At 68.0% G+C, this 25,882-nt stretch overlaps 1 protein-coding gene across 1 annotated transcript; it reads left to right on the forward strand.

Annotated features, from left to right (window-relative positions):
• The first annotated feature begins 13,429 nt into the window (after positions 1 to 13,429).
• Positions 13,430 to 25,882, forward strand: ADGRA1 (adhesion G protein-coupled receptor A1). The gene is made up of 4 exons (XM_055346296.1): positions 13,430 to 13,509; positions 18,335 to 18,480; positions 22,976 to 23,074; positions 23,318 to 25,882. The coding sequence occupies exons 2-4, from the start codon at positions 18,371 to 18,373 to the stop codon at positions 24,534 to 24,536; spliced, it is 1,428 nt and encodes a 475-aa protein (XP_055202271.1). The 5' UTR covers positions 13,430 to 13,509; positions 18,335 to 18,370; the 3' UTR covers positions 24,537 to 25,882.

Genomic DNA, 25,882 nt, shown 5'->3' on the forward strand with positions numbered 1-25,882 from the left:
CCGCCCGCCCCCCATGCCTGCAGGGGGCCATCAGGGTGCACCCGAGGAATGGCCATCGGCCCCCAGGTGCTCAGTCACCAAGGGCCACCCACCTGTGTCCCGGGGAGCCCGAGGTGGGCCTGCCCCCGACCCCCGACCCCCGACCCCCGACCCCGAGCCCAGATGCACGAGGGCGCAGTCCCCGCAGGACACCTCCCACAGCAGAAACCGCCCAGGCCCGTTCCGGCAGGGCCTGAACACTCTGCTCCCCGCCAACCACGGACGGTCACCAGGAAGTCGTGCAAAATGCCCCGTGGCCTCCCTGTGGCCTCCCCGCCCCGCGGCTTGGACGCCTCCTGGGTGCTCCTGGGGCGCGACACGTGTGTTACTTTTACTGTTTGGTCTCCAACTAGGCTTCACTTCAGGGCAGACTGAATCTGTTGCTGCAAATCTTTGTTAGAAACGCTCGGCACAAACTCAAACTGACGCCTGGGGTGGGGGCTGGTTGCCACGGCAACGGGAGAGCCGGTTTTAATTCCGCTCCGTGAGGCTTGGATGCTAAGTGCGCGGTGAGACAGGCTGCACGCGCGTCCTGCCCGCCCCCCGCCGCCCGCCCCCGGCCAGGCTCGCCGGCCCGGAGGCGCGTCCCCAGCGTCCTGGGGCTTCTGTTTCGGGCCCAGGGCACGGGCAGTGCAGGAAAGTGCACACCTGCCAGGGGCTCCAAGGCCATCTGGGCGCGGGGGGGGGGGCTGGGCACTCGCGGGGGACGGAGGGCAGCGGGCACCGAGCTCCCTGAGCCCCGCCGTGCTGCTCCGTCCTCATGACATCCCCAGGCTGCGTCACTCAGGCCGACCTCGAGGCCCACCAGCCTCCCCTTAACCATTTCCTCTTCTCCCCGAACACCTGCGGGTCCCCAAGGCAGCAGGTGCAGAGAAACCCCGACCCCCGAGCACGTGGCCTGGGCATGGGGACCCAGGGCTCTAGGACCTGGCCGTTCAGCAGGGACGAGCAGCAGGGCGGGCCCGGCCCCCACCCCCCACCCCCCACCCCACCACCCGTCCAGCCACCCCACCTCCACGTCAGAAGCAAGCTCCCCCAGACGGAAAAAACCTCCCTCGGTTGAACGAACAGCTCGGGCGTGAGATAGGTCAGAGCTGGACGTGCCGAGGTCGACGTGGCCTCCCCCGTGGACAGCGCGGACCCACGTCGGCCGTGGGAGCCCTTCACGCGGAGGCCTGAGCCCGGACCGTGTGGCCTTCCCGGGAGACGGCGGGTGTGCCGGCCGAGTCCCCGGGGCTGCCCGCGTCCAGGGGTCACTCGCTCGTCGAGGAGACAAGGCTGCTGCCCTGGGAGGGACGACAGGTGCGTGACAACCGTCTCCTGCGCCAGCCCCACGCTCCCAAAACCAGGGCACCCGCAGCCCAGGGTGAAGGGCCCGGGGCTCACCGCCAGGGTCACCCTGAGGCTCTGGGTGCAACGCGGGGGGCCGGCACCCGTGACGTCCACAGTCACACCCAGTGGGGCCCCGGCTTCTCCACGCCCAGGACGCTGTCACCTTGGAGGGAAGGTCTGAGGCTCTCGGCGGTGGACGGTCACACCGAGCACTGGACCCACTATCCCTGACCCCAGGCAGCACGGCAGCGGGAGCACCCACTGCTGGTGCCTCGGTTTCCCCATCTCACAGGCGCATAACGTGCAGACCCGCTGGCCCCCGCCCCCACCTGCCGCAGACGCCCTTTGGGGCAGGCCCCAGGCCGGGGCACCCGGCAGCCTGCAGGTGGGCTGGCAGGACAGCCGTGGGGGGCAGGGCACCTGCCAGAGGCCTCCGTCATGCCCCCCCACCCTGATGAGGGCCTGCCCAGCAATTCCAAAGGGACACCCCCACCTTCACCAGGTTAACACTGGGATTCTGGGCGCCCCCCCCCCCGCGTCCAGGCCACAAAGGTCCGGGTGCACGTGCCTCCTGGGGGCCCCAAGGCATGCGGGTGGTGCTGCGCCCTGACCGGGGCGGGGGCTTCTGCGGGGCCTCCAGGGCGGGCCGGCCCCACCCTCTGCCTCCCAATGCATCTTTGTAAGTTCTCCCAGAAGCCACCTCTTCGCGATGCAGGAGGCCCCGGTCCCGGCCCTACAACCCCTGCTCCGAGGCCAGGACACAGCACAGGCCGTGTGGGGACAGCACACCGGGTTCCGCACGTAGCAGGGGGCCGCGGCCACCCGCAAACCCCCTCCTCTGTGGCCTTCCCACCCCCCAGGCATCTGTCCTCCCATCGTCTCTGGGCTGGGAGCCCCCGGAGGTGGTGAGGAGTTGACCTGTGTTCCTGTGGGCAGTCGGCGCGGAGGGGCCTGCGGGCGGTTGGGGGATGGGGGCAATCGCGGGCTACAGGGCGGTCAGGGGTTGGGGTGGTCAGGGGCTGGGGGTGGTCAGGGGCTGGGGGGTCAGGGGCTGGGGGTCATCAGGGGCTGCAGGTGGTCAAGGGCCGGGTGGTCTAGGGCTGGAGGCGGTCAGGGGCCGGGGGTGCTCAAGGACTAGGGGTCGTCAGGGGCTGTGGGCCTTCCCGCCCTCCTCTTGCCCCCAGTCACACAGAAGCACCAACCCGGGCCCTCGACCCCTCGAGCTCTGGGGATGCAACCCCGGGGCAGCAGGGTGGTCGGGGCCTGAGGGACGCCCATGCTGACACTCGCTCTCTGGGCGACCGGAAAATCCGTGCAGCCCTCGGGTTTCACGTCCCTGGTCGGGAGCCCGGGCTCCTCACAGCGACCCGACCCCCAGGACCGAGGACGCAGCCCCTCAGGCAGGGCCCCCTGAAGGCTTCACCCTGAAGGATGTCCCCCCTGGCGTCGGGGCCCAGCGACTCTCCAAGCAGGCCCCAGTGTCATGACCTTCCTGCCCAGAGGGGACAGCAGGGGTCGCCCCAGGGCCCCCACCGCAGCTGCCTGGGGCTTGGGGCTGGAACCCCGGGTCCCCCCTCGCCCGCCCAGGTCCCCATCCCCGGGGCTCACGCCTGCCCATAGCCCCGTTGCCCTCCCGGCACCCGGCCTGTCGCGGGGCTGGGGGCTGGGACCCCGGGAGGGGGCAGGGGGTCCCCTCTGTGTGGGCATGGCCCGCCCCCCTGCAGGGTCACCCCGCCGGCCCTTGGGGGGACAGACCCAAGGTGGGCTCACCTCCTGCGGACAGTGTGAACTGGAGGCTACTCTAACACAAGGCCCGTGAGGATTCCTCTGAAATCAATTTTCTTGCTCACGTGTCCGTTCCTGAGCCTCAACAGACACGGATTTCCTGCAAAAAATAAAATAAAATAAAACCACCCAGTCCCCCCGCCTCCCTTCGGGGAGATGCCTAGCGGAGTCGTCTGGTTCTGTAGGGAGCCAAGGCGACAGCGGCCGGTTGTCCCTTTAAATCGGCTCCGCAGTGTGGCGGGTGGCGCGGGAAGAACCACTGCGGGCGCGGGGAGCGGGGAGCGGGAAGCAGGAGCGGCCACCGCCCGGTGCCTCCCCCGTCCCCATGGTTACGGCGCCTGCTTCGCGGCCGGTCCCGTCCCCGGCTGGCGGCTGTCGCCCGCCCTCCAAGCAGGCGCAGAGGCGGCCGCGGTCCCGCCCGAGCCCCGGAGGCCGCCCGCGGAGCATCGCCTCGCATGTCTGCCGCCGCGGGCTCTGACTCATCCCCTGGGCTGCGGAGCCCGCGCCGGGCTGCGGTCCCGCAATCTGTTGATCGGCGGGCTCGCCGGCGGCCGCCCCCCGCCATGGCAGCCCGGCCCCGGGCCCCGAGCCCCCGCCGCAGCCGCTCGCCTCCCCGGGGCGCGCCGCGGCCGCTCCGGCTGCTTCTGCCAAAATAGGTGAGAAGTTGAGCCGCGCGGCGGGTGGGCCTGGGCGGGGGCGGGGGGCGCGGGACGAGGGGGCGAGGGGGGCCCCGGACCCCAGCACCTGCCCCCTGAGGCTCCCGGGCTGGGGCGGCTCCCCCCACATCGGATCCGCCACGGAGCCCCATGCGGACGCTGACAACTTTCGGGCTCCCGGGGGCGCGAGCGGCTGGGCCCCGGGGGCGTCTGGGGGGCCACCCCGGCCCCCGCGTGTGCCGGCCCCACGCAGCTGCCCGTCAGGAGGCGGATCCCAGGTCAGCTCTGCTCCTGATGGAACCTGACGGACATGTCGCGGGGCTCTGAGCCCTGCCTTCCCCCGCTGGAAAGGCTCCCGGGCGGGCGGCAGCATCTGCTCTCACGTCCCGCACCGGGTCCCCGGCAGCCGCCGCCGCTGCGTGCCCCGAGCCAGGGTGGGACGGCCGCATGGGGCCAGCGGGGGCTGAGGCCAGAGGACCCTCCGCCCTGCCCTGACCATGCCCTGTCTTCACAGATGGGGACGGCCTCTTGACCCTCACCCGCCCCACAGTCGCCCCGAGGCACCTGGCCCGGGGCCCGACCCCACGGCCACTGTGTGGGACCTTGACCTTCGGGACGGCCATGGAGGCCGGCAGGGAAGAGGGTGCCACATAAGCGGCTCGGCGGCGACCCCCCTCCGTCCAGCACTCACTTCGCAGGGCTCATGGTGAGTACGTGCCCCACCGGGCAGCGGGGCCAGCAGCGCCGAGGGCAGCCACCCCGTCGGTGGGGCCACCGCGCAGTCAGGTAGTGGCGTTGGGTCCCCGGTCCCCGGGGCTGCCTGCGGGCTGCTCTGATGTCGGCTCGCTCGGCGTCGATCATACTAATTAGTGGCAGGCGTGCCGCAATGTGGAGCCGTGGAGCCAGGGGAGGACACGCGGGCCTGCGTCCCTCCCCCAGGGCCCAGGCCCAGGACCCCCGGCTGGGCCCCCACCCTCCGTCCCAGGCTGTCGTGCGGCCTTCCCACTGTGGCCCGCCGGCCCCTTCCCCTCGGAAAGTTGGCTGAACGGCGGGGAGACGTGGGTGAGCTTCAGCAGCGCATACGGCAAACACAGGGTGGGGGGGGGACGCTTCTCTCGCCAGGAAAGGGGGCACGGCCGCTGTCAGCAGCGAGCAGGGCCACGGGGGATCGTCGGGAAGGCTCGTGCAGCCTCCGTGTGGTCGCTGCCAGCTTGGATCCTGGGAGGCTGGGGGCCGAGTAAATAATGCATTGTGTGTGCGTGCGTGTGTGTGTGAGGGACGGCGACCGCGGAGGGCCCAGAGCGCGTGCAGGGAATGCCAATGGCCACGGGACACGTGGCCGGCAGCGGCCGTGGCGCGGACGCCAGCAATGAGTCAAATGCACACCCGATTGTCTGCTTCCTAAGGGGGGGTCTGTCTGAGTCACTTGTTTCCTTCCTGTTCCGTTCGAGACGCGCAAACAAGGTCGGTGCTGGCTGCCAGGACTCAGCATCGCGCGTCCACACCGCCGCCCCAAGCCTCGCCGGCCAGGAGGACGCCAGACGCCCTAGAGGCTGTGCATCAGGCTCGGCGGCTCCTCGGGAGGCCACCAGCCTGGCCGGGCTCCCTAAGGGACAGCCTGTCGCCCGCGGTGCCTCACCCGACGCACCTGGGGCCTCTAGGTCGGCCTGTTTCTTGGCTTTTCGTCCTCAGGTTAGAGCCTTATTTGCAAAGTGGAGCCCGTTGTCGGCACACGGAGCGTGAGCCAGGAGGCCCGCAGGGGCCGGGGCAGGGGCGGGCCCGGCCGGAGCGGCTGCCCTGGCGCTTCTTCCTCTCTGACCCCGGCCCCCAAGCACGTCCACCCTGCGTCCCATCCCCGGTGACGGCGTCCATGCACAGTGCTGCCCCGGTCCAGCCTCTTGACACCGGCCAGTCCGGGACAGTGGAGACGGGCGGGTTACACTTGCCCAGAGGGTTTGGAGTCTTAGCAATTTGTTCGGTTTTTATTCTCAATATTCTCAATAACATTTTCACTGGAGAGTCTCCAAAGACATGGGGAGGCAGCCCCGCGTGGGGCAGCTCCGTTGCAAGCTTCACCCCTGGGGCCCAGGCGACACGGGGAGGACGCCCGGAGGCTGCGGCCAGCAGGGCGGCCCAACCTGCCCGGCCCACGCTGCCACACTCACTGCGAGGCACCTGCCTCGGGCTGGCAGTCGGCTTCCCTGACGCCTGCGGTTGGCAATCAGCCTTCTGGCTCCTGGGTGATGCCACGTGGTCCCCTGGAGGCACCTGGGGGGCCCCGCAGACGCTTGTGCCTCCCTCCTGGACGTGCGCCCCAGCTGCCCTCGGTGCTCCGGCAGGACCATGCACACACACACACCCGACACTCCCCAGCCGGGCCTGCAGGACCAAGGCCTCCATCACAGCTGTGAGCAAACAGAAGCGGACGTGCACTTGTGTGCGTGCACGTGAGCGTGTATTGCCCGTGTGCACTTGTGTCTATGTGTGTGCGTGTACGTGTGCACTTGTGTGTGCATATCTGTGTGTGCACATGTGCATGTGTGCTTGTGTGAGCACACGAGCGCACGTGTACATGTGCACGTGTGTGCATGTGTAGTGTGCGTGTGCACTTGCAGTGAGTGTGTGTGTGCATATGCACGTGTATGTGTGTGCACGGGCAGTTGTGTGTGTGCATGCGAGTGTGTGCATTCAGCAGCCCCACTAGTGTCCAAATTCAAGCAGCGACCAAAATGCATGTTCCTTTGCACCTCGTGATCCTCCGTGAGCTTCACACTTCCTCCCCCAAGGGAACACGTGACAGGCGCCAGAAGGGAGTAAGCAGTTGTCCAAAGTTGTGCACTTTCTCCCTGTTTCCTTTCAGCATGTGGGTCTGGTGGCCTGAGGAGCGTGTGGTCACCACGTTCACCCTGCACAAGCTCTGCCTTCCGGCCACATCTCCCGAGGCCATAAGGTGTGCCGGGGACTCCCCTGGTCACTGGGACGCCAAGCGGATCTCAGAGGACAAGATTCCCCACTTACTGATGCTGAGCCTCAGGGCCGAGACCTCCCTTGGGTGGCTTCTGTGTGACGTTGCCCTGGCCCAGCAGGTGCCGGCAGCAGCCGAGGACCCCGCAGAGCCCCACCTGCCCTGAACTTGGGCTGCCCTCCATGTCGCTGGACTGTCCTTTGCCACATCCAGCAGGGGCTGGAAGGATAGAAAGCAAGGCCTGCCCTGGCTGTGCTCGGAGCACAGGATCCCAAGGACACAGCATGCTCAGGACACCCCTTTTCTGCACAAAAGCACCACATTTGAAAAGCCAACAGTGGAATTGAGACCCCTGAAAAGACCAGGGGTAGCTGCAGGGCGGAGATGCAGAAGCCTGGCTGGTGCCCGCCACACTGCTGCGCAGGCAGAGCCGGGCAGGACCCAGCCCGGCCTGTGCGCATGCCACAGCTCGTCAAGGCTGCACCCTCATAACCTCCAGCTGGCCACACAAGGCACCTGTGGCACGTGCAACCCCCTTCAAGCGCCTATAAACACCTGCAAGCACCTGAAACCACTTGCAAGCACCTGCAGCCACCTGCAAACACCTGTGATCACCTGAAACCACCTGCAACCACCTACAAACACCTGCAAGCACCTGAAACCACTTGCAAGCACCTGCAGCCACCTGCAAACACCTGCAATCACCTGAAACCACCTGCAACCATCTACAAACACCTGCAAGCACCTGCAAACACCTGCAATCACCTGAAACCACCTGCAACCACCTACAAACACCTGCAACCACCTACAAACACCTGCAAACACCTACAGTCCCCTGAAACCACCTGCAAGCACCCGCAAGCACCTATATACACCTGTAGGCACGTACAAGCACCCACACCCCACCAGCTCTCCCCTGTGCTACTCTTTGTTTGGCCTCATATTTAACGTTCTAAAAACTTTTGAGCTTACCTTCGTCCCAGAAATGTCACCCCTACGCCCACCTGAGCATTACCCTGAGGCCGGCAGCCCGGCCAGCAGCCGAGCCTGTGCTATTTCCCACACTCCCCTCCCAGAGAAAAGTGTAACACACTGTACAAATGTGATGTCCAATTACAGTAATTTGTGCTCCAAATGAATAAATTACTTACCTTTTGCCTCTGCCTTTCCCCCGGGACGCTGCCGCGGAAGGCTGACAGATCGATGAGCTGCGATGATCGTTAAAAACACGAAGGACGCCGGAGACCAGTAACGGGATCCGTCTCAGTCAGTCCGGAGCGGAGGCAGGGGGACGCCGGCACCGTCCGCGTCTCCCGGGCCGAGGCGGCCCCTTCCCCACCCCGCGGCCGGCACAGGCCCCGTCAGGATCGGACGACAGCACCTCCTTCCTCCCTCTTCTTGTCTCTCTCTCAACATCCAAGTCGATTGTTTGCAGAACTTACCAAAAAGGATACCTCCCCTCAAATAATAGTAACACGTGCAAGGAAGGTAAAGCCTAAGAGGAGGGAGAGCACCAGCCGACCCGGCCGGGCTCTGAGCCTCCGGGCTCCGCGGGAGCGCGGGCCCGTCCGAGGGAACACGGAGCCCGGATTTGGCAGGAGGCGCGGCGTCTTCCCCAGGCCGGGCCGCGGCAGGAGGGGATCTGCGGCCGAGCCCGGCGTCTCCGTGCGAGCTCCATGTGGGCCCGTCCGCCCCCACGAGGACACTGTCTGTGGGACGCTAGTGAAGCAGGTCCTCCAGGAGGAGCTGGGACACGCGTGAACTTTAACATATAAAATACCTCCCTTTAGCATTACCTACTTGGAGCTTTAAATGTCACCTCAGAAATGTAGAAAAGGCACAGTCGGTCGGGAACTCGGAGGAGAAACCCAGGAGCCCCGATGGTTGAATGGTTGAAGCTCCATTTCTCATAAAGCAGATGTTGCTGCCGCAGAGCTCGGGGCCAGGAAGCCCCCCCCCCCGCCCCCCGGCACCACCTCACTCAAAACCCGGCCCTGGGCTCAGGAGCCCCCGAGGCGGGTGCGTGGGGCCTGCGTGGGGCCAGGGGCCGTTCCCGGGAAGCGCTGCGTCTGGAGCATCGCCCTGAAGCATCATCCGGCGGCACGACCGGGGCCTGGTTTCCTTGGTGGGTGGGACATGCTGAGCGTGACGTCTCCGATGCAGGCCTGGGCGCCGCAGGGGGCATGCGGCGCAGGGCGCAGGACTGGGCATCGCTGCTCTGGGACGCGTGCTTGCTCCCTCAGCCCCCCGCCCCCGCCAGGACTCGGGGCTGCCAACGCGGCAGGAGGGTGCAGGCCTTGGGCGAGCAGTGGCAGCGCCCGGCAAAGCCCCAGAGGGGCCGTGAGCCCCCAGAGAGCCGTGCCCACCCCTGGCCCCGATCTGAGATGCCAGCTCCGCTCTCAGGAAGCCCGTCCCAGCAGCCAGGGCGCCTCAGGTCAGGAGGGTCAGGGTGTTTAGACCCCGAGTTAGAAGCCACTGCTCTGTGACAGGGACTACGACGCGGGTGAGGGCCTGGGCGTATCTGGGGCGTGCTGAGGCCTGTCGACGGCCTGCCGGGCTCTCTCCCGGTGGGCAGCGGGGAATTCCAGAAGGAACGGCCACGAGCAGATGATTCCGCATCAGGATCAGACCAGGAAAGTGTGCCCTCCTCGACTTTTGCAGCGATTTACAATTGGCAGGAGGCTGAAGGTGACAAACGTCAGAACCCTCATCCCCCCAGGGCCACAGGGAGGGTCCCTCGCGCTCCGGAAGTTGGGATGGAGTCGGGACCCGAGAGCACTTCCAGCAGGCGAGGAGCCGAGGGGAGCGGCGAGCCCGGGAAGCCCACAAGCCGGCCGCGACCTCCCGGCCCCACCCGCGTCTTCACCGGCACAGCGGTGCCCCAGGGACGCACGTTCACACCGCGGGGCAGAGGCCCGGCAGGTGTGTGCCCCGGGGAGGAGCCTGCGCAGTGGCCAGGCGGCCCAGGCCGGCGGGCCCTCCACGTGGCCCTGCCACCACGAGGCTGGCGTCCCTTGGCTGTCTTCCCTCCTGAGCTCATGACGCCCTGGCACTTGGGGTTTGGCATCCTCCGTCCTATGCGCTTCCGCACCTGCCCTCAGGCTTCCTGCTGCACCGCCATCGTGCCGTCCCTGGTCTACCCAGTGACAGGCGCTCCTGCCTCGGCTGCAGCTGGCCATGTGCTGGGTCAGGGATCCCACTTCTGGCTTCGAGAGTCAGTCGGTCCCGCGCGGCCAGCTGGAAGGAGTCCCTTGGTGTCCAGGTCGCTCGGCACCTTCTCCCTGGTGACGGGACTCCATCTGCTGTTGCCAAGACCGCTGGGAGCTCTCCTTGGAAACGTCTCCAGGCAGAGCCAGATCGGGGTGCAGAGGCCACGGCTGGACACCAGGGTGGCCCTCGCAGTCCCTGGAAATCCCCGACAGCCCGGGGCCTCGTCTTCGCTGCCCTGGCAGGATGTGGTCCACCAGGAAAGCTCTGGCGCCGTCCCGGCCGTGGCGAGCCCAAGCCCTGCGAGGGCCAGTTTCTCTCGTTTTCCCGCGTGACTCAGGCCGGGCGCCCTCCTGGAGGAGCACCAGCCGCTTCCTGCCGCCCTCACTGCCCCGGGAGGGGCCCATCGCGCACCCAGGGCCCGCGTCAGCCTGGGGTGGGTGCACCCGCCTCGGGCACGGCTGGCGAGGCTGCAGACCACCCCCTCCCCCGCCGGCCACCAGCCTGTTGTCACAGCTGGACGGCTCAGCACGCTCTCACGGGGCCCCGGGCAGCCCTCTAGGGGCACCAGCGCCCACCTGCCTCCCCCAGCGGGGCACGTCCGGGGCCGTGGGAGCAGAGCAGGCGGCTCAGAGCAGGAGCCCAGAGGCCAAGAAAGGGTCTCACACTCTGACCCTCCGACCTGCAAAGTGGGAGCAGGAGCAGACCCCCGTCGAGCGTGCGCATCTGCCGCGGGGGCGTGACCGGCTCGGGCGGGGAGGGCACGGCCATAACTGGGCCCAACCCCCAGCACCCCGAGCCCATTAAGACGCGACCCGCCCCTCAGTCCTAGAGCCTGGAAGTCCAAGGTCCAGGAGTCGCAGGTCTCCCCCAAGGCCACCCGCCGCTCGTGTACACAGCCGCCTTCTCGCCGTGTCCTCCGACGGCCTTCCCTCCGGCAGGTCCTGGGCGCGTCTCCCTCTGCTAAGGACGTGGGTCCTATGGAACCAGGCCTCGCCCTATGACCCCCCGTGGCCTTAGTCGCCCCCCTGAAGGCCCGTGGGGTGACTACAGCCACGTGGGGCGCGAGGACTCCAGCCCCTGAGCCGTAGGGCTCCGTTTCTGTCCACAGCCCAGCTTCCCTGTCCCGCGGCAGTTACAGCACACGACGGGCTGGAACACTGCTCCGTGCGGGTCAGAGGTCAGAGGTCAGAGGTGCACGAGGCCAGGCTCCCGACTCCCAGCTTCCCTGCCTCCTGTCTCTGCACCTCCGGAGCCCGCGGCAGAGGAGGCTCTGCACCCTTGGGGCCTGCTCAGTGCACAGAATCACCAGGTTGGGAGCGGGGTGCCCGGCGGGGTGCGCACGGCCCCCCACACCCCCCTGAGTTTGGTTGGCGCCTCTTCTATCGGCAGCGTCTCGGGAACCCGCGCCCGGGGCCCGGAACCCCAGGGCCACCTGTGCTGACCCCGCGAGAGCTCACCTTGCCCCCTCGCGGACAAAGAGACAAAATGCCCTCGGTTCACACGCCAGCGGGGCCCTCGCCCCTCAGCCTCCCGTCCCCATGGGGAGACGTGCCCCCCGACCCTGGGTCGGCGCGCTCCAGAGGGCCCAGCCACACGGCCCCGTCACGGCCGCCGCCCTTTCCCCACAGGCCCGAGTCGGCTCCCGGGGCTGGCGTGATCCCGGGGAGCACAATCTCCCGGTGCCGGGGCAGGTGGGATCCGGGGCACCTGCCGTGTGCTGCTGCCTCTCTGCTGCCCGCGCCCTCACCCAGGTGGGCCCCGAGGGAGCGGGGCGCCCGTCACAGATCTCGACCCAACTCAGCAGACACCTCTGAGGGCCTGCAGGGGCGAGGCCAGACCTGGGGGCAGCCAGGCGGCTCTGCCGGGCGCCTCGTTCCTTGGCCACTTGGCCCACACGGCCTGTCTGTGTTCTTTCCAGGATTTGAAGACTGTCCTCTCCCTGCCCCAGTACCCAGGGGAGTTCCTGCACCCCGTGGTGTACGCCTGCACCGCTGTCATGCTGCTGTGCCTCCTCGCCTCTGTCATCACCTACATCGTGCACCAGAAGTAAGGCCCCGCTTGCCTCGGCATCGCGTGCGTTTACCTGCACATGCAAACCCACCCTCACATAACAGGAGGTCCCGGAAGGTGCTTCAGATTCGCCTGCCTAGCACCAGGGGTGGCCCGCTGCAGCCGAGGGTGGCCAAGCGCTCCAGGACAGCCATGCCCTGCAGTCTAGGCCTCCACCAGGGTCTTCTCACAGTGGCCTCCGTGTTCTTACCAAATCTGGTGACCTACGTCTTCCTCCGACGGCGCAGGGTAGCTCAAGAGCCCACACACTTGGGAAGTTACAGTAGCTGCCAGAACTCTCACCACCTTTGCATTGCGCCCTTTAGCCCGGGGGAGGGGGGCTAGTTGCTTTCCTTCTGAGCTGGTTTCCTGCCACCTCTGCCTGCAGGGAGGATGACCTGGGAAATGTGAGGAGTCTCTGACAGGGGCAGGGCCAAGCTCATAGTCAGGAGCAAAGCCCAGACTGTGGCCATAACCACAGTGATGAGAAGAGGCTTGGGTGTGTCCAAGGTCATGGTCATGGGGAGAGGCTTGGGCGTGTCCAAGGTCATGGTTATGGGGAGAGGCTTGGGCGTGTCCAAGGTCATGGTCATGGGAACAGGCTTGGGCGTGTCCAAGGTCATGGTTATGGGAACAGGCTTGGGCGTGTCCAAGGTCATGGTCATGGTCAGAGTCTTGGGCATGTCCAAGGTCAGGGTCATGGGAACAGGCTTGGGCGTGTCCAAGGTCATGGTCATGGGAACAGGCTTGGGCGTGTCCAAGGTCATGGTCATGGTCAGAGTCTTGGGCATGTCCAAGGTCAGGGTCATGGACATGACAGGCTGGGACATGTCCCAGGCCATGGAGACACTGTGGCCATCGTCAGAGTTCTAGGCATCGGCTGAGCAATCTCTGTGGTGGCCACAGCCCGGGTGAGGCCTGGTCACGGCGATGGCCAGGGGCAAGTGTGGCTGTCGGGGTCTTGCTAACATTCAGTCAGGACAGGCCTCTCCACAAAGAGGGAAAACGTCCGTCTGGGGAGCCAGGAGGTGAGGCCGGGGGGTCCCTCCCACCGTCTGTCTCTGTGACCAGACAAGTCAGTCTCGGGGCTCAATGTCAGCATCTGGCCAATGAGCTTGGAGACTTCTCAAACCCCTTCCCGTCAGAGCGCTCCAGACAGACGTAACACAGAACGACCCACCGGCCACTCACTGTGTCCTCCCTCCGCCTGGCCCTTGGGGTGTGCTCCCCCGACCCCCGGTCACCCCTGAGAGGCCTTCAGCTCCGCCCCGTGTGGACGGAGCACGGCATCTGGGGAGGAGGGCTGACTTGCACGCCGGGTCCTGATGGGAAACCTCCATTTCCCGCAGCGCCATCCGGATCAGCCGGAAGGGACGGCACACGCTCCTGAACTTCTGCTTCCACGCGGCGCTGACCTTCACGGTGTTTGCCGGCGGCGTGAACCGCACCAAGTACCCGATCCTCTGCCAGGCGGTGAGTGCTGTCCGCGTCCTCATTTCGCTACAGATTTGAAGCGTTTGTCCACCCTGCTACCAAGGGGGCATCTGTGCCAACAGTCTTGCTCATGTAAGGACCCTGCGGCGTTGTCCAGACACGTCCCCGGGGAGGGCTTGGCGCCCCCGCGCCTGAACCACAGTCTCTCCACACGAGGCCTCCGGCCTCGCTCACCTTTGGCTCACGTCGGCTTGCGGGGGCCTATGGTGACACTCTCACTGGACGTCCGCCGTCCGGCCAACGTGTCGGTCCCAGGAACAGGGCCGGAGCTGTCCCCCCCGGAGGTGGGGGTGGCAGGGGCACGAGAAGGGCTCACCTGCTCCCGCAACCGCGGCCACGTAAGGCTCTGGTCAGGGCCGAGCCGCCCACCCCCCGCGCGGAACTCAGGAAGGTTCTGCTCCCCTCTTCAGCGGATCCGGCCTTGAGAACAAGTCACCAAGGGGTCTTCGTCCCCCCTGTGGCCTCACCTGGCTTTTCTCTCCAAGGGGAGAAGACCCGTTGGTTCTGACAGGGCGCAGGAGAGGCCCTTCCCCAGCGGGCAGCTGCTTCCCTGTGCTGCTCACTGCGGCCCCGGGCGCAGGACGAGTGACCCCAAACCTGGGGTGCTCTGTGCGCTCCCCCCTCCAGTTCCCACCCCGCCTCCTGCTCGGGCCCAGCTCAGCCCAGGGGAGCAGCGACCTCTAGGTGGACAGCGGGCTCCAGGGTGGACAGTGACCTCTAGGTGGACAGTGGCCTCTACACAGACAGTGACCTCCATGTGGACAGTGACCTCTAAATGCACAGTGACCTCTAGGTGGACAGTGACCTCCAGGGTGGACAGTGGCCTCCAGTGTGGAGAGTGACCTCCATGTGGACAGTGACCTCTGCATGGACAGCAGCCTGTAGGTGGACAGTGACCCCTAGGTGGACAGTGGACTCCAGGATAGACAGTGACCTCCAGGGTGGACAGTGACCTCCATGTGGACAGTGACCTCCAGGGTGGACAGTGACCTCTATATGGACAGTGACCTCCACATGGACAGTGACCTCTATATGGACAGCGGCCTCTAGGTGGAAAGTGGCCTCTAGGTGGACAGTGGCCTCTAGGTGGACAGTGACCTCACGTGGACAGTGACCTCTACATGGACAGCGGCCTCTAGGTGGACAGTGGCCTCTAGGTGGACAGTGGCCTCTAGTGGACAGTGCCTCTACGTGGACAGTGACCTCTAGGTGGACAGTGGCCTCCAGGGTGGACAGTGACCTCTACATGGACAGTGACCTCCACATGGACAGTGACCTCTATATGGACAGCGGCCTCTAGGTGGAAAGTGGCCTCTAGGTGGACAGTGGCCTCTAGGTGGACAGTGACCTCACGTGGACAGTGACCTCTACATGGACAGCGGCCTCTAGGTGGACAGTGGCCTCTATGTGGACGGTGACCTCTAGGTGGACAGTGGCCTCTACACACAGGCCTCTACACAGTGGCCCAGGCGGGAGCTGGAGGGGAGCTGCCCCGGGGACCGAAGAGCATCTTAGTGAGGACCCGCGTCTTTGGTCTGTCAGTGGGCACGTCTGCCTGGACCGCAGCAGGGATAGCGAGCTGGTCCCCTCCAGCCGTCGTTCTGGGAGGTCAACCCTGGCTGAGGGCTGTGGGGGGCTGCTGGGACCTACTCACCTGACAGCCAGGGGCTCTGGCACCACCCTTGGTGGGGTCCGTGCCACAAGACGACCTGGCCCTGATGCAGGTGGCAGGTGATGCCCCAGGGGACGCTGCTCCGCAGAGGTGCCTGGGAAAGAACGGGAGTGAGGGCCGGCTCCGAGCCCTGGTGCCTGCGGCCCCGCACGCCTGCCCGACACCCCCGGCCGGCCACCTCCTGGGGAGGCCCCACGCTTGGGCCGCAGCGAGGAGCCGCCAGCGCGCATGTGGAAGCACGCCGAGGGGCGGCCGCACATCTGGGGCGCCTGGGCACGGGCATGGGAACGGCCGGCCCGTGAGCGCCTGCTGAGGGGCAAGCCGTGAGCTCGACCGCGTGTTCAGGTCACACTCGGCCACACGAGCGCGCCCCGAGCCGGGCCCCTGGCGGTGAGGAAGCGCCGCTCTGGGCCCCGCAGCTCTCGGCCCCCGGGGCCCACTCCCCCCGAACACCCGGGAGCCTTGCCCGCACTCCAGCCTGGGTGGCGAGCCCCGGAGGCCCGGGGTCCTCCTCCACGTGGGGCCCGGCGCCTACGGGTAGACAGCCTGGGGTCGGCCCAGGCCCGGCCGGGTCCCGAGAGGCCAGGTCAGGACAGTGAGGTTGGCGTGAGAAACGGTCACTTCACGGTGGAGACAGTCCTCCCGCGGGAGGCCGCCGTGGCCTCCAGACCCCCTGTCCACGAGGCTGCAGGGCCCGGGCTCCCTCGCTTGCTCGTTTGCAAACGTGCATCGGGACCAGACCCGCCCTGGGGAGCAAAGCCCCTGGAGCTCTGCGGGGCTGCCCAGCTCTGCAACGGGGACGAGGGACAGAGGGCCCCGTGGGCCCCATGGGCCCCGTGTGCGGGCGGGAGGACAGAGCTGGGGCCCGGCGAGCCAGTGGGAGGAGCCCGCAGAGCCTTCGGGGGGACCTTCTGCCCGGGACTCCTCTGCCATTTCTGGAATGTGGCCGCGTGCCCCGCAGATGCCAACAGTCGGTCGCTGCTCCGGAGGCTACGCCCGGCCCGCCCGGCCGCAGGCGGCTGGAAGGCGGCTTTCCCGGCCGTGGGTCCGCCTTTGGGCCGTGCAGGTGCGGGCGAGGCCAGCGCTGGAGCCTGGGCTGGGTCGAGCGGGTGCCCTCCCCATTTGGGGCTCGTCCACTCCCCTGAGGGCCGAGGGACAATGGCAGAGGAGGGAAGGATCCCGTCCCGGCCTGTGCAGCCGGGGACATCAGTCTCCGTCCCTGGACTCAGCTCTCCCCGGCCACCAGCCTGCCCACGTGGATTCCACACGTCGCAGCCTGCACGTCTCCACGAGCTCACGTGTCCTCCCCCGGCCACAGCCAGGCCCCCGCCGCACAAGGGACAGCTTGCCACCACCCTGGCGCCTGGACGCGGGCTGCCCTGGACCACCTCCGTGTCCGGGTGCGGCTCAGACCCCGACCGTGAGACGGTGCGTGGCACGTGGCCCGAAGCTCTGCTCGGCCGGGAACACGCGGTTGCTGCGGCCACCAGGGAACTGGGCGTGTCATTAAAGTCCTAAGTGACATCCCGAGCACAAACGCCGGTGGCCGGTGGTCCCACATGATGATGTACGTCTGCGTCGGCAGCAGCCCGGGGCGGAAGGCAGGGCGGGTCCCTGTGACCTCTCCCCGTGTCCGGAGGCGGCGTCGTGCCTTGGCGCCCTCCTGCAAACCCCAACGAGCGAGTGAGCCCGAGGACGAGGCTCGGGGTGGCCGGACAGCAGCAGGGCCAGCCCTGATCCCTGAGGACCGTGAAGTCCGTGGTCACCCGGGATGACACCGCACAGCTGCCCCCGGACAGAGACACCCTGCGTCCCTCAACTAAGGGCTGGGCGGACGTGGCCCTTTCTCCCTCCGGCTCAGGTGCGGAGGGCGCTGGCCCCCCGGTCCCAGGGCGGGTGCAGCCTGCGGGAGGCCCGGGCGCCCCACGAGGCCACCGGCTGAGGGCAGGCGGGACTTGGCACAGGGAGCGCACCCGGAACCACACACCGCACCCACCCCGGTCTCATCGACGATTCTAGAGCTTTCTTTTTTTTTTTAATATTTTAATTATTTATTCATAAGAGACACAGAGAGAGGCAGAGACACAGGCAGAGGGAGAAGCAGGCTCCCTGCAGGGAGCCCCATGTGGGACTCGATCCCGGGACTCCAGGACCCTTGGCCAAAGGCAGGCGCTAAACCGCTGAGCCACCCAGGGATCCCCGATTCTAGAGCTTTCTTTTTTTTTTTAATTTTTATTTATTTATGATAGTCACAGAGAGAGAGAGAGAGAGAGGCAGAGACACAGGCAGAGGGAGAAGCAGGCTCCATGCACCGGGAGCCCGACGTGGGATTCGATCCCGGGTCTCCAGATCGTGCCCTGGGCCAAAGGCAGGCGCCAAACCGCTGTGCCACCCAGGGATCCCCGATTCTAGAGCTTTCTAAGAAGTGAACGTGGACCCTGGATTTGGTAAATCACTAGAGCACGACTTCAGCTCATTCAGAGAATCCCGGCTTCCCTAGACCCGCGGGCCCTGTGCAGTCACAGCCATGATCGACTCGTCGTCGTGAGATGTCCGGCTGTGGCTTCACAGGTGACCTTGTTTTCCGGAGGCAGGTGGAGACGAGGGAGGGAGTGCGCGATAGCTAACGAGGCGAGGGAGGCCACGGCACGCGCGGGGCAGCTGCGGACGGCGTGGCATGGGGGGTGGGCTTCAGCGCCTGCCACACCCCGCGCCGGCCCCTGGAGAGCCCGCTGCGGGACCCCCGCTCCACCACGTGGCCCCTGTGTGGCCCCGAGCCCACAGGACGCCCTCCCTGGAGCCCTCCGGGCCCACGTCCAGGCCACGCCGACCGCACACGCAGGGCACGCAGGCCCGAAGGGCGGGCGCCGAGTGCACGCTGCCGAGGGGCACACACGTGGCCAACCTCACGCGGACCCCACGGGGGATCGTGCGTACAGGCCCGTGTGCCCCCAGCCCCGGCTCCCCACGGGACAGCAGAGCCAGGCCGGGAGCCCGCGCGCCTCCCTGTGAAGCAGGATCCCACATGCCCTCCTCCCGGTCGCCGGTGACTGTCCCAGGGGGAGCAGGAGGGTCAGACCCAGGGGACCGCACGGGCTCCAAGGCCGCAGCTGACCAGCCTCTCCCCTGCAGGTGGGCATCCTCCTGCACTACTCCACGCTGGCCACCATGCTGTGGATCGGGGTGACCGCCAGGAACATCTACAAGCAGGTGACCAAGAAGGCCCCGCCGTGCCTGGGCGCAGACCACCCGCCGTACCCCAAGCAGCCCCTGCTCAGGTAGCCAAGCGCGCGTGCCCGGCCTCCCGCACCCCCCGGGCGCCCGCAGCCGCCAGCTCTGGGCTCCCCTCTGGGGCCTCAGCAAACGGGCTCCAGGGAAACGGGTCAAGGGCAGCCCAGTGTGCACAGGTGGCCAGGGTGGGGGTGGGTGCTGGGGCCGGGGGCCGGGGACGGGACGTGGGGGTGCTGGGCCGCAGCCGAGTCAGCGGGGCCGGGGGCCAGTGTGCCCACCAGGGGCTGTGGAGACAGCTCGGGGGACGCGTCACTGTTCCGGGCCTGCCCGCGGCTCACGCGTGGACCTCAGCGAGTTCAGGCACCGGCTCCTCAGCTGGGAGAAACTGAGGCGGCCCAGGCGCCAACCCCAGGGTGACCACGGGGCCTGGGCCTCCTGAGGCTGGGGGACAGTTATTGGTCAAGCTGGGAGGGTGCCGGGAGGGCAGGTGGTCGCCGTGAGGGGCAGCTGACGCCGCTATCGGGTTGTGGCCTGGCCCTGGGTCACGGACACCCCGCCCCCTGGACGGAGCTCGGTCCAGGTCCAAACTCCAAGGGGCATCTGGGAAAACACCTCCGTGCACCTGCCGGCGGAGGACGCGCCGACCCCCGGGGCTTCCGGACGCTGCAGCCCGCGGGCCCGGCGCCTCACGTTCCCAGGGCCCCGGAGCCTCTGCTGCCCGCTCAGCCCAGGGAGGCAGGGGTTCCCTGCTGGGGCGCCCCCATTCCTGGGTGTAAGAATCCGTCTCAAAATGATTGTCTTGGTCTCTACTTGATGGAAGAACAAGATGGCAGCCTCAGAACATTCTGGCACCTTTCTGTCCGACGGCATCACATGCACAAAATGAACCAGACTCCCAGGTGCTTCTGGCAGCAGAGGCCCCAGGGCTCGGGGGACAAGTGCCCTGTGGGTCGGGGGCTCAGTGGACGTGAGCTCCGAGGGCCAGGGGCTCAGGGGGCCCTGGACCAGCAGGGGTGGGCTCGGGGACCGTGTAATACATCGGCCACGTTAGACCCTCACTGTGCCGTCTGGAAACCACTGTCACCTGTCCCCGGTCCCCCGTGTCCCCTTCTTAGTACAAACAGCCTGACCCTGGGGGGCAGGGGGGACACGGGCTCTGGGCTGGGCTGCAGGCCTGCCCCCTTCACCGCCTTCTCCGCCCAGGCCCTGCCCGGGGCTGCTGGTGGGGCCCCAACGCTGGGGCCAGCCTCCCTCCCTGAGCCCCGCCCCTCGTGTGCCCTCCCGCTGCAGGCCCCGTCCAGCCGGAGGCGTCCTTACCAGCGATGACCCCCCGACGGCCCCCGGCACCCCCGGCCCCCTTCCCAGCAGGGCCCATCAGCAGGAATGTCCCTCCCGAGCCTTCCGGGGAGGGGGGAGCCCCTGCTCGGGCTGCTGGGCCCCGGCCAAGGCCGAGAGAGCGGCCAGAGGCCCCGCAGAGCCTCGGGGGGCAGAGTGGGGGACACGGTCGGCGGCGGGCAGGGGCTCCGTCTCACTTCTGACGACAAATAAAAGGAAAGTGGTCGTGGGTCAGGACCCGGTGTGTGCCCCTGAGCACGCGGCTTTTGGAGAGACGAGGGCCCAGTCGTCTAACCGCTGACCTTGGCCCCGCTGCCAGGTGGCCCCAGGGCTGTGCCCCAGGGGTCTGCCGAGGGCCCCGCTGTCCCTGTGGCCGTGCTGGGGTCTGCACCCTCTGCGCAGCTTTGGGGGAACCAAACCCGTTTAGGTGGTTCATGGCCACTGCAGCCGCGTGACCTGGAATGTGGAGCAACCGGGGGCCCTGCCCCCCTTGGGGTGTCCTTGCCGGGCGGACGGCCCTGCCGGGGCTGGCAAGGGGCACAGGGGGCGCAGGCTGATCTGTCTATCCCGCGTCCCTTCCCTTCCGCGTGGATAGTAGGATCCGCTCTTCCATTTCTGGGAAAACAGCCCCTGGAATTTCGGTGGCGCCGGCCTGGGCCCCACAGAGCCCGTAGGGGTCACGGATGCGCCCACGCCCACAGCATCCGACGCTCCCAGGCCCCAGGGCGCGTCCTGCGCCGCCTGGGCCGGGCCCCCTGCCCATGGACCGTTTTCACGCGACTTTACCGGGATCGTCTCCCTCATCGTCTCTTTGGGTCGAGCGTCGCTCACGGGTCGAAACACAACCGAGTCGCACGTGCGGGCCTTGTGTCCGGAAGATCCTCTGCACTTGCCCACAAGCCCGGGGAGCTGCCCGTGGGTCCCTGGGATCTTGTGTCCGCGGTCCCGTCATCGGCCACGGGACACCTGTCCAGTGAGGACGCGTGTCTTCCCGCCTGTTCCCGCCTGGTGGCTCAGGCTGGGACCTCGGACGATCCGACCCCTTCCTCCCTCCCTCCCTCTCGCTCTCGCTCCGGGTCGGTGCGGCCGGCGCTGACCACTTCTGCGGGCGGCTCTGAAGGACCCGCGTGGGGTTCATCCACGTCCCGGGTGGCTTTCCTGTCCTCTGACCTGACGACCTCTGTCCCCGTTGGCCCCGGTCCCCACGGCCCGGCTGCCGTGTGCTCGCTCGTCTTCCCTCCTGGCCCAGTCCCCTGAGGTCCCAGGGGCGAGGCTCCCTCCCATGTGGGCTCCCTGGGCGCCGGGTGCCCCGTGGGCTGTGCTGACGCAGACACGCAGGGGCCTTCCTCTCTCTTTCCCCTGAAGCCTGGGCGCGGGGGCCCCGGGCGTCTCCCGTGGACCCGAGCTGCCGCCTCTGCCTCCCGTCCAGGACGAGGGGGCCCTCGGGCTCCGCTTCACCACCTGTTTTCTGGTTTTACCTCTTTTCTCCCTTCTCCTCCTCCTTTCTTGTCCTGTTTCCTTCTTTTGAATTATTTTAATATTTTTCTACATTTCGTTTCATCTCTTAGCCCTTGGCCTATTGATTTTCCGTGTTGCCTTGGGGATCCAAGTCCACCGACTCTTCCCGTATCTTTGGAGTGAGAGTCACGCTGGTCCGTGCAAGTGTGCGCGGGAGCCCCCGTGGGGCCGGCCCCGCCGTCCGCGCGCCCACACGCCCTGGCAGCCCCGCTCGGCAGCGTGGCGCTTCTTTACACAACCACATACGTGTGCTTTAACGAAGAGAAAGCAAAGTGTTCCGTTCGTCCCGATGTCTGGCGTCCGGGTGCTCCCGTTCCCCCGGTTTCAGTCTGGTGCAGTAGCCCTTCAGCCTGAAGGTCGCAGCGAGCGCTTCCCGAAGGCCAGCTGGTGACACATGCGCTCAGTTTTATTTTTGTCAGAAAGCGTCTGTATTTTTCCTGTTCTGAAGGACACGTTGTCTGCATATAGAATTCGGGGAGGCACAGAGTCCCCGGGTCGCTGGGCTCCCACCTGCAGGCCTGGGACCCGTGTCATCCGCTCGCGGGGGACAAAGAGCCGTGGTGCCCGCCGGGAGCGTGGGGCATCGTCCGCCAGCTGCCCCTCGCCCACGACCCTCAACGTGGGGCCCGGAGCTCTGGTTCCTCCGGGACCCGGCCTGGGGGGGCCCTAGAATGCCCCCCAGGGGGAGCTGCTGGCTCAGGCCCTGCTGCCAAGGTCGGCCAGGCCCGGAGTGGGGCCAACTCCCGTCCACACGGGTCACTGTCCTGGGGCGGGGTCAGAGGTCAGATGTGCCCCAAGCAGCAGAGAGGCCGGGCTGCCAGGCAGGGCCCCGGGTGTGAGGGGGGGAGAAGGGGAAGGGAGGGGGAGGGGAGGGGGAGGGGGAGGGGAGGGGGAGGAGCAGGGATGGGCAGAGGCCCCTCTGGGGAGTTACGGGGTAGGGGGTGTTGGAGGGGCGTGTTGGGGGGGTTTGCAGGGCGCTGGGCTGGGGGGAACCGAGTTACCTGGCCGGCCGCAGGAGTTGCAGGGGAGGATTACATGGCAGGGCGGGGTTTGCCGGGCGTGGGGGGTGGGGAGCGGGGGTTGCAGGGGGGGCGGTGGGGGGCGCGGTTATGTGGCAGGGCGAGCGGTTGCAAGGGGGATGCAGGGCAGGGGTTGGGGGTGGGACGGGGGCGTGTGCAGGACTGGGGGGCGAGGAGGGGGGGAGTTGCGGGCGGGGTTTGTAGGGGGTGGTTGCAGGGTCGGGGGAATGCGGGTTGCGGAACAGGCAGGGTGCAGGCTGAGGGCTACATGGGGGGGCGGGGGGCAGGGCCAGTGGATGTTGGGGCCGAGGTTGCAGGGATCCGGGGGAGATGTGATGCAGGGCCGGGTTGCAGGGCCGGGGGTGCGGGGGCTGGGTGTTTACAGGGTGGGGTTTGCGGGGCAGGGGGTGTGTGCGGGGGCGGGGGGTTGCGGGGTGGGTGGCCATGGAAGAACGGGGGTGGCAGTGATGCAGGGCCGGGGTTGCAGGCCGGGGTTGCAGGGCTGGGGGGTACAGGGCGAGGAGGTGGAGGTTGCAGGGTGAGGTTGGCGGGGTGGGGGTGCAGGGCTGGGGGTGCAGGGTGGGGTCCAGTACACACCCCAGTTGCCCGCGGAGGGCTGGGCAGGGCCTGGGGCGGCTCCACAGGCACCCAGCGGCCCTCCGCCCCCCAGGTTTTACCTCGTCAGCGGAGGGGTGCCCTTCATCATCTGCGGGGTCACGGCTGCCACGAACATCAGGAACTACGGGACGGAGAGCGAGGACGTGCCCTAGTGAGTCCCCTGGCGCCCGCGGCCCCTCCCCGCCCATCGTGGCTCCTCTGCAGCCCCTGAGGGTGCACACCCAGCGCCCAGCGGCCAGCACCCTTTGCCCTCAGTTGACCTCTGCTCCCCGGGCTCCAGCGCCGGGCGCACACCCGCGGCCCCTGAGGTGGGAGGGAGGGGTGAGGGCCCTGCCGGCAGCGGGAGGTGTGTCTGCCCCCCATGCCCCCCCCTTCACGCCGCCCCCCCCCGCAGCTGCTGGATGGCCTGGGAGCCCAGCCTGGGGGCCTTCTACGGGCCGGCGGCCTTCATCGCCCTGGTCACCTGCATCTACTTCCTGGGCACCTACGTGCAGCTGCGGCGCCACCCGGAGCGCAGGTACGAGCTCCGGGCGCGCGCGGAGGAGCAGCAGCGGCTGGCAGTGCCCGAGGCCCGCCACAGCCCCGGCGCCCGGCCCGGCTCGCTGCCCGCCTGCGACGCCCTGGCCGCCTCCCTGCTGCAGAACGAGCACTCGCTGAAGGCCCAGCTGCGGGCCGCCGCCTTCACGCTGTTCCTGTTCGCGGCCACCTGGGCCTTCGGGGCGCTGGCCGTGTCCCAGGGCCACTTCCTGGACATGGTCTTCAGCTGCCTGTACGGCGCCTTCTGCGTGACGCTGGGGCTCTTCGTGCTCATCCACCACTGCGCCAAGCGGGACGACGTGTGGCACTGCTGGTGGTCCTGCTGCCCCTCCCGTGGGGACGCCCACGGCGCCAAGCTCGGGGCCTGCCCCGCGCTCGACACCAACGGGGACGCCCTGGGGCACGCGGCCTGCCTGCAGGACTCGCCGTGTCCGGGGCAGCCGCGGGGCTTCGGGCCCCCGCCCGCCGGCCACTGCAAGATGACCAACCTGCAGGCCGCCCAGAGCCACGTCAACTGCCTGTCGCCAGCCACGCCGTGCTGCGCCAAGATGCACTGCGAGCAGCTGATGGAGGACGCGGCCCACGTCCACGTGCACGAGGAGGACGCCTTCGGGCACGACCCGCACCTGCACAGGTGCCTCCAGGCCAGAACTAAGCCTCCCTACTTCGGCCGGCACCGGGCAGCCGCGGCGGAGGAGTACGCCTACCACATCCCGTCCAGCCCCGACGGCAGCCCCCGCAGCTCGCGCTCGGACAGCCCCCCCAGCTCGCTCGAGGGCCCCGTGGGGGCGCACGCGCTGGCCTGCTGCGCCCAGGCCGACCCCTTCCCCTTGGTCAGCCAGCCCGAGGGCAGCGACGCGGGCTCGGTGCTGTACGGCTGCGCCCTGCGGCCGGGCCGGGAGTCGGCCCACGGCCCGCCGCACTTCGAGATGCTCCGCAGAACACAGTCCCTGCCCTTCGGCGGCCCCGGCCAGAACGGGCTGCTCAAGGGCGACTTGTGTGAGGTCCTGTCCTTCAGCGCCAACGGCATGGGCAACATCCGGACGGGGCCGTGGAAGAACGAGACCACCGTGTAGCCGCCCCGCCCCCGCCCCACGCACGCGCCGGGGCAGAGCCGGGCCGCCAGGGGAGGCCAGCGGGGCCGCTTCTCGGAGCGGCTGGCGCCCCTGACCTGCGCTGCGACGGACCCAGCGGGAACGTGCTTCGGGCCGCGCCTGCTTCCGCTAACCCTGAGGCCGGACGGGCCGTCCACGTCCCGGTCACTCCTGGCCCGCGGCACCCAGGCCCCGGGGCAGCCCAGGAACCGAGCAGCAAAACACCCGCGGCGCCCGGCGCCTGCCCCGCCAGCCCGGCCGCGACAGGAGGTGCCACCCGGTTTCCCCAGCGTCTACCGTGTGTGTCATTAGGTCTGGTTCCAAGGCACGGGCAGCCTGCTGGTCGGCACAGGTGTCCTGGACCTGGGCAGTCACCGCTGGCCCCTTGCCGGCCCGTGTCAGAGTCGGGGGCCCACGTCGCCGCCTCCGCCTGCAGCGGCCGCCCTGGGAGCATCACGGACGCTGGGGCTTGTGACCGTGATGTGGGCGCACGTGAGACCGTGCTCCAGGGCGCTGGCTGGGGTCTTTGAGGGGCCGCGTGCCTTCGGAAATGCCCAAAAGCCCTTCAGATTCGCCTGTCGCGCCAGCCTCTGTCGGGACCGTACCGCACCCCACGAGGTCACTAGGGCTGGGAAGAGGGGGGCTGGCATTTCCAGGAACACCCGGGCACGACGCCCCGACTCAGGACGGGTGTCAGGACAGTGAGTGAAGCGAGGCTCATCCCGCGGGCAGGGCCACGGATGGAGGCCCGACCTACCGGGGAACACGTGTGCGGGACTGTGCAGCCATCCCCCCTCCCTCCCCCCAGCCCCACGCACACGTGCAGACACGCGTGCACACACCACACACATGTGTGCGTGGCACATAGATGCACAGGTGCATCGTGTGTGTCCACACCTGCACGCGTGTGTGCTTGCATACACGCACTCAGCACACCGTGCACAGGCACAGCCCGCGTCCCCAGGCATCGGAGCGCCCGTGTCATTGCCCCGCACGGACGTCGTCTCTGTGGCGCCTCCGTGGCCGCGCTGTCTGGGCGGGGGCTCCACCAGGCGCAGGCCCGTCCTACCGCACGCCTGGGGGACAGGGGTGTGTCGGGGTCCGAGGGCCACCGCTCAGCATCTGAGCACGAGGAGCCTCGCTTCCCGGGATTCCCGTAGACCTGACGACGTCCCGCGCGCGCCGCCGGCCCCGCGCGTCCTCACAGGCCACCCGGACGGGCCACCAGATGACCGCCCGGCAGTGTCCGCCTGTCCGGCCGGGCCGCCTGCTTCCGTAGCCGAGAGGACCCAGAGAGCCGACGCTGTGCTGTGTACACGCTGTAGATG

Source organism: Nyctereutes procyonoides, unplaced genomic scaffold (assembly GCF_905146905.1).
Source record: "Nyctereutes procyonoides isolate TBG_1078 unplaced genomic scaffold, NYPRO_anot_genome, whole genome shotgun sequence".
In the NCBI taxonomy this organism is placed as follows: domain Eukaryota; kingdom Metazoa; phylum Chordata; class Mammalia; order Carnivora; family Canidae; genus Nyctereutes; species Nyctereutes procyonoides.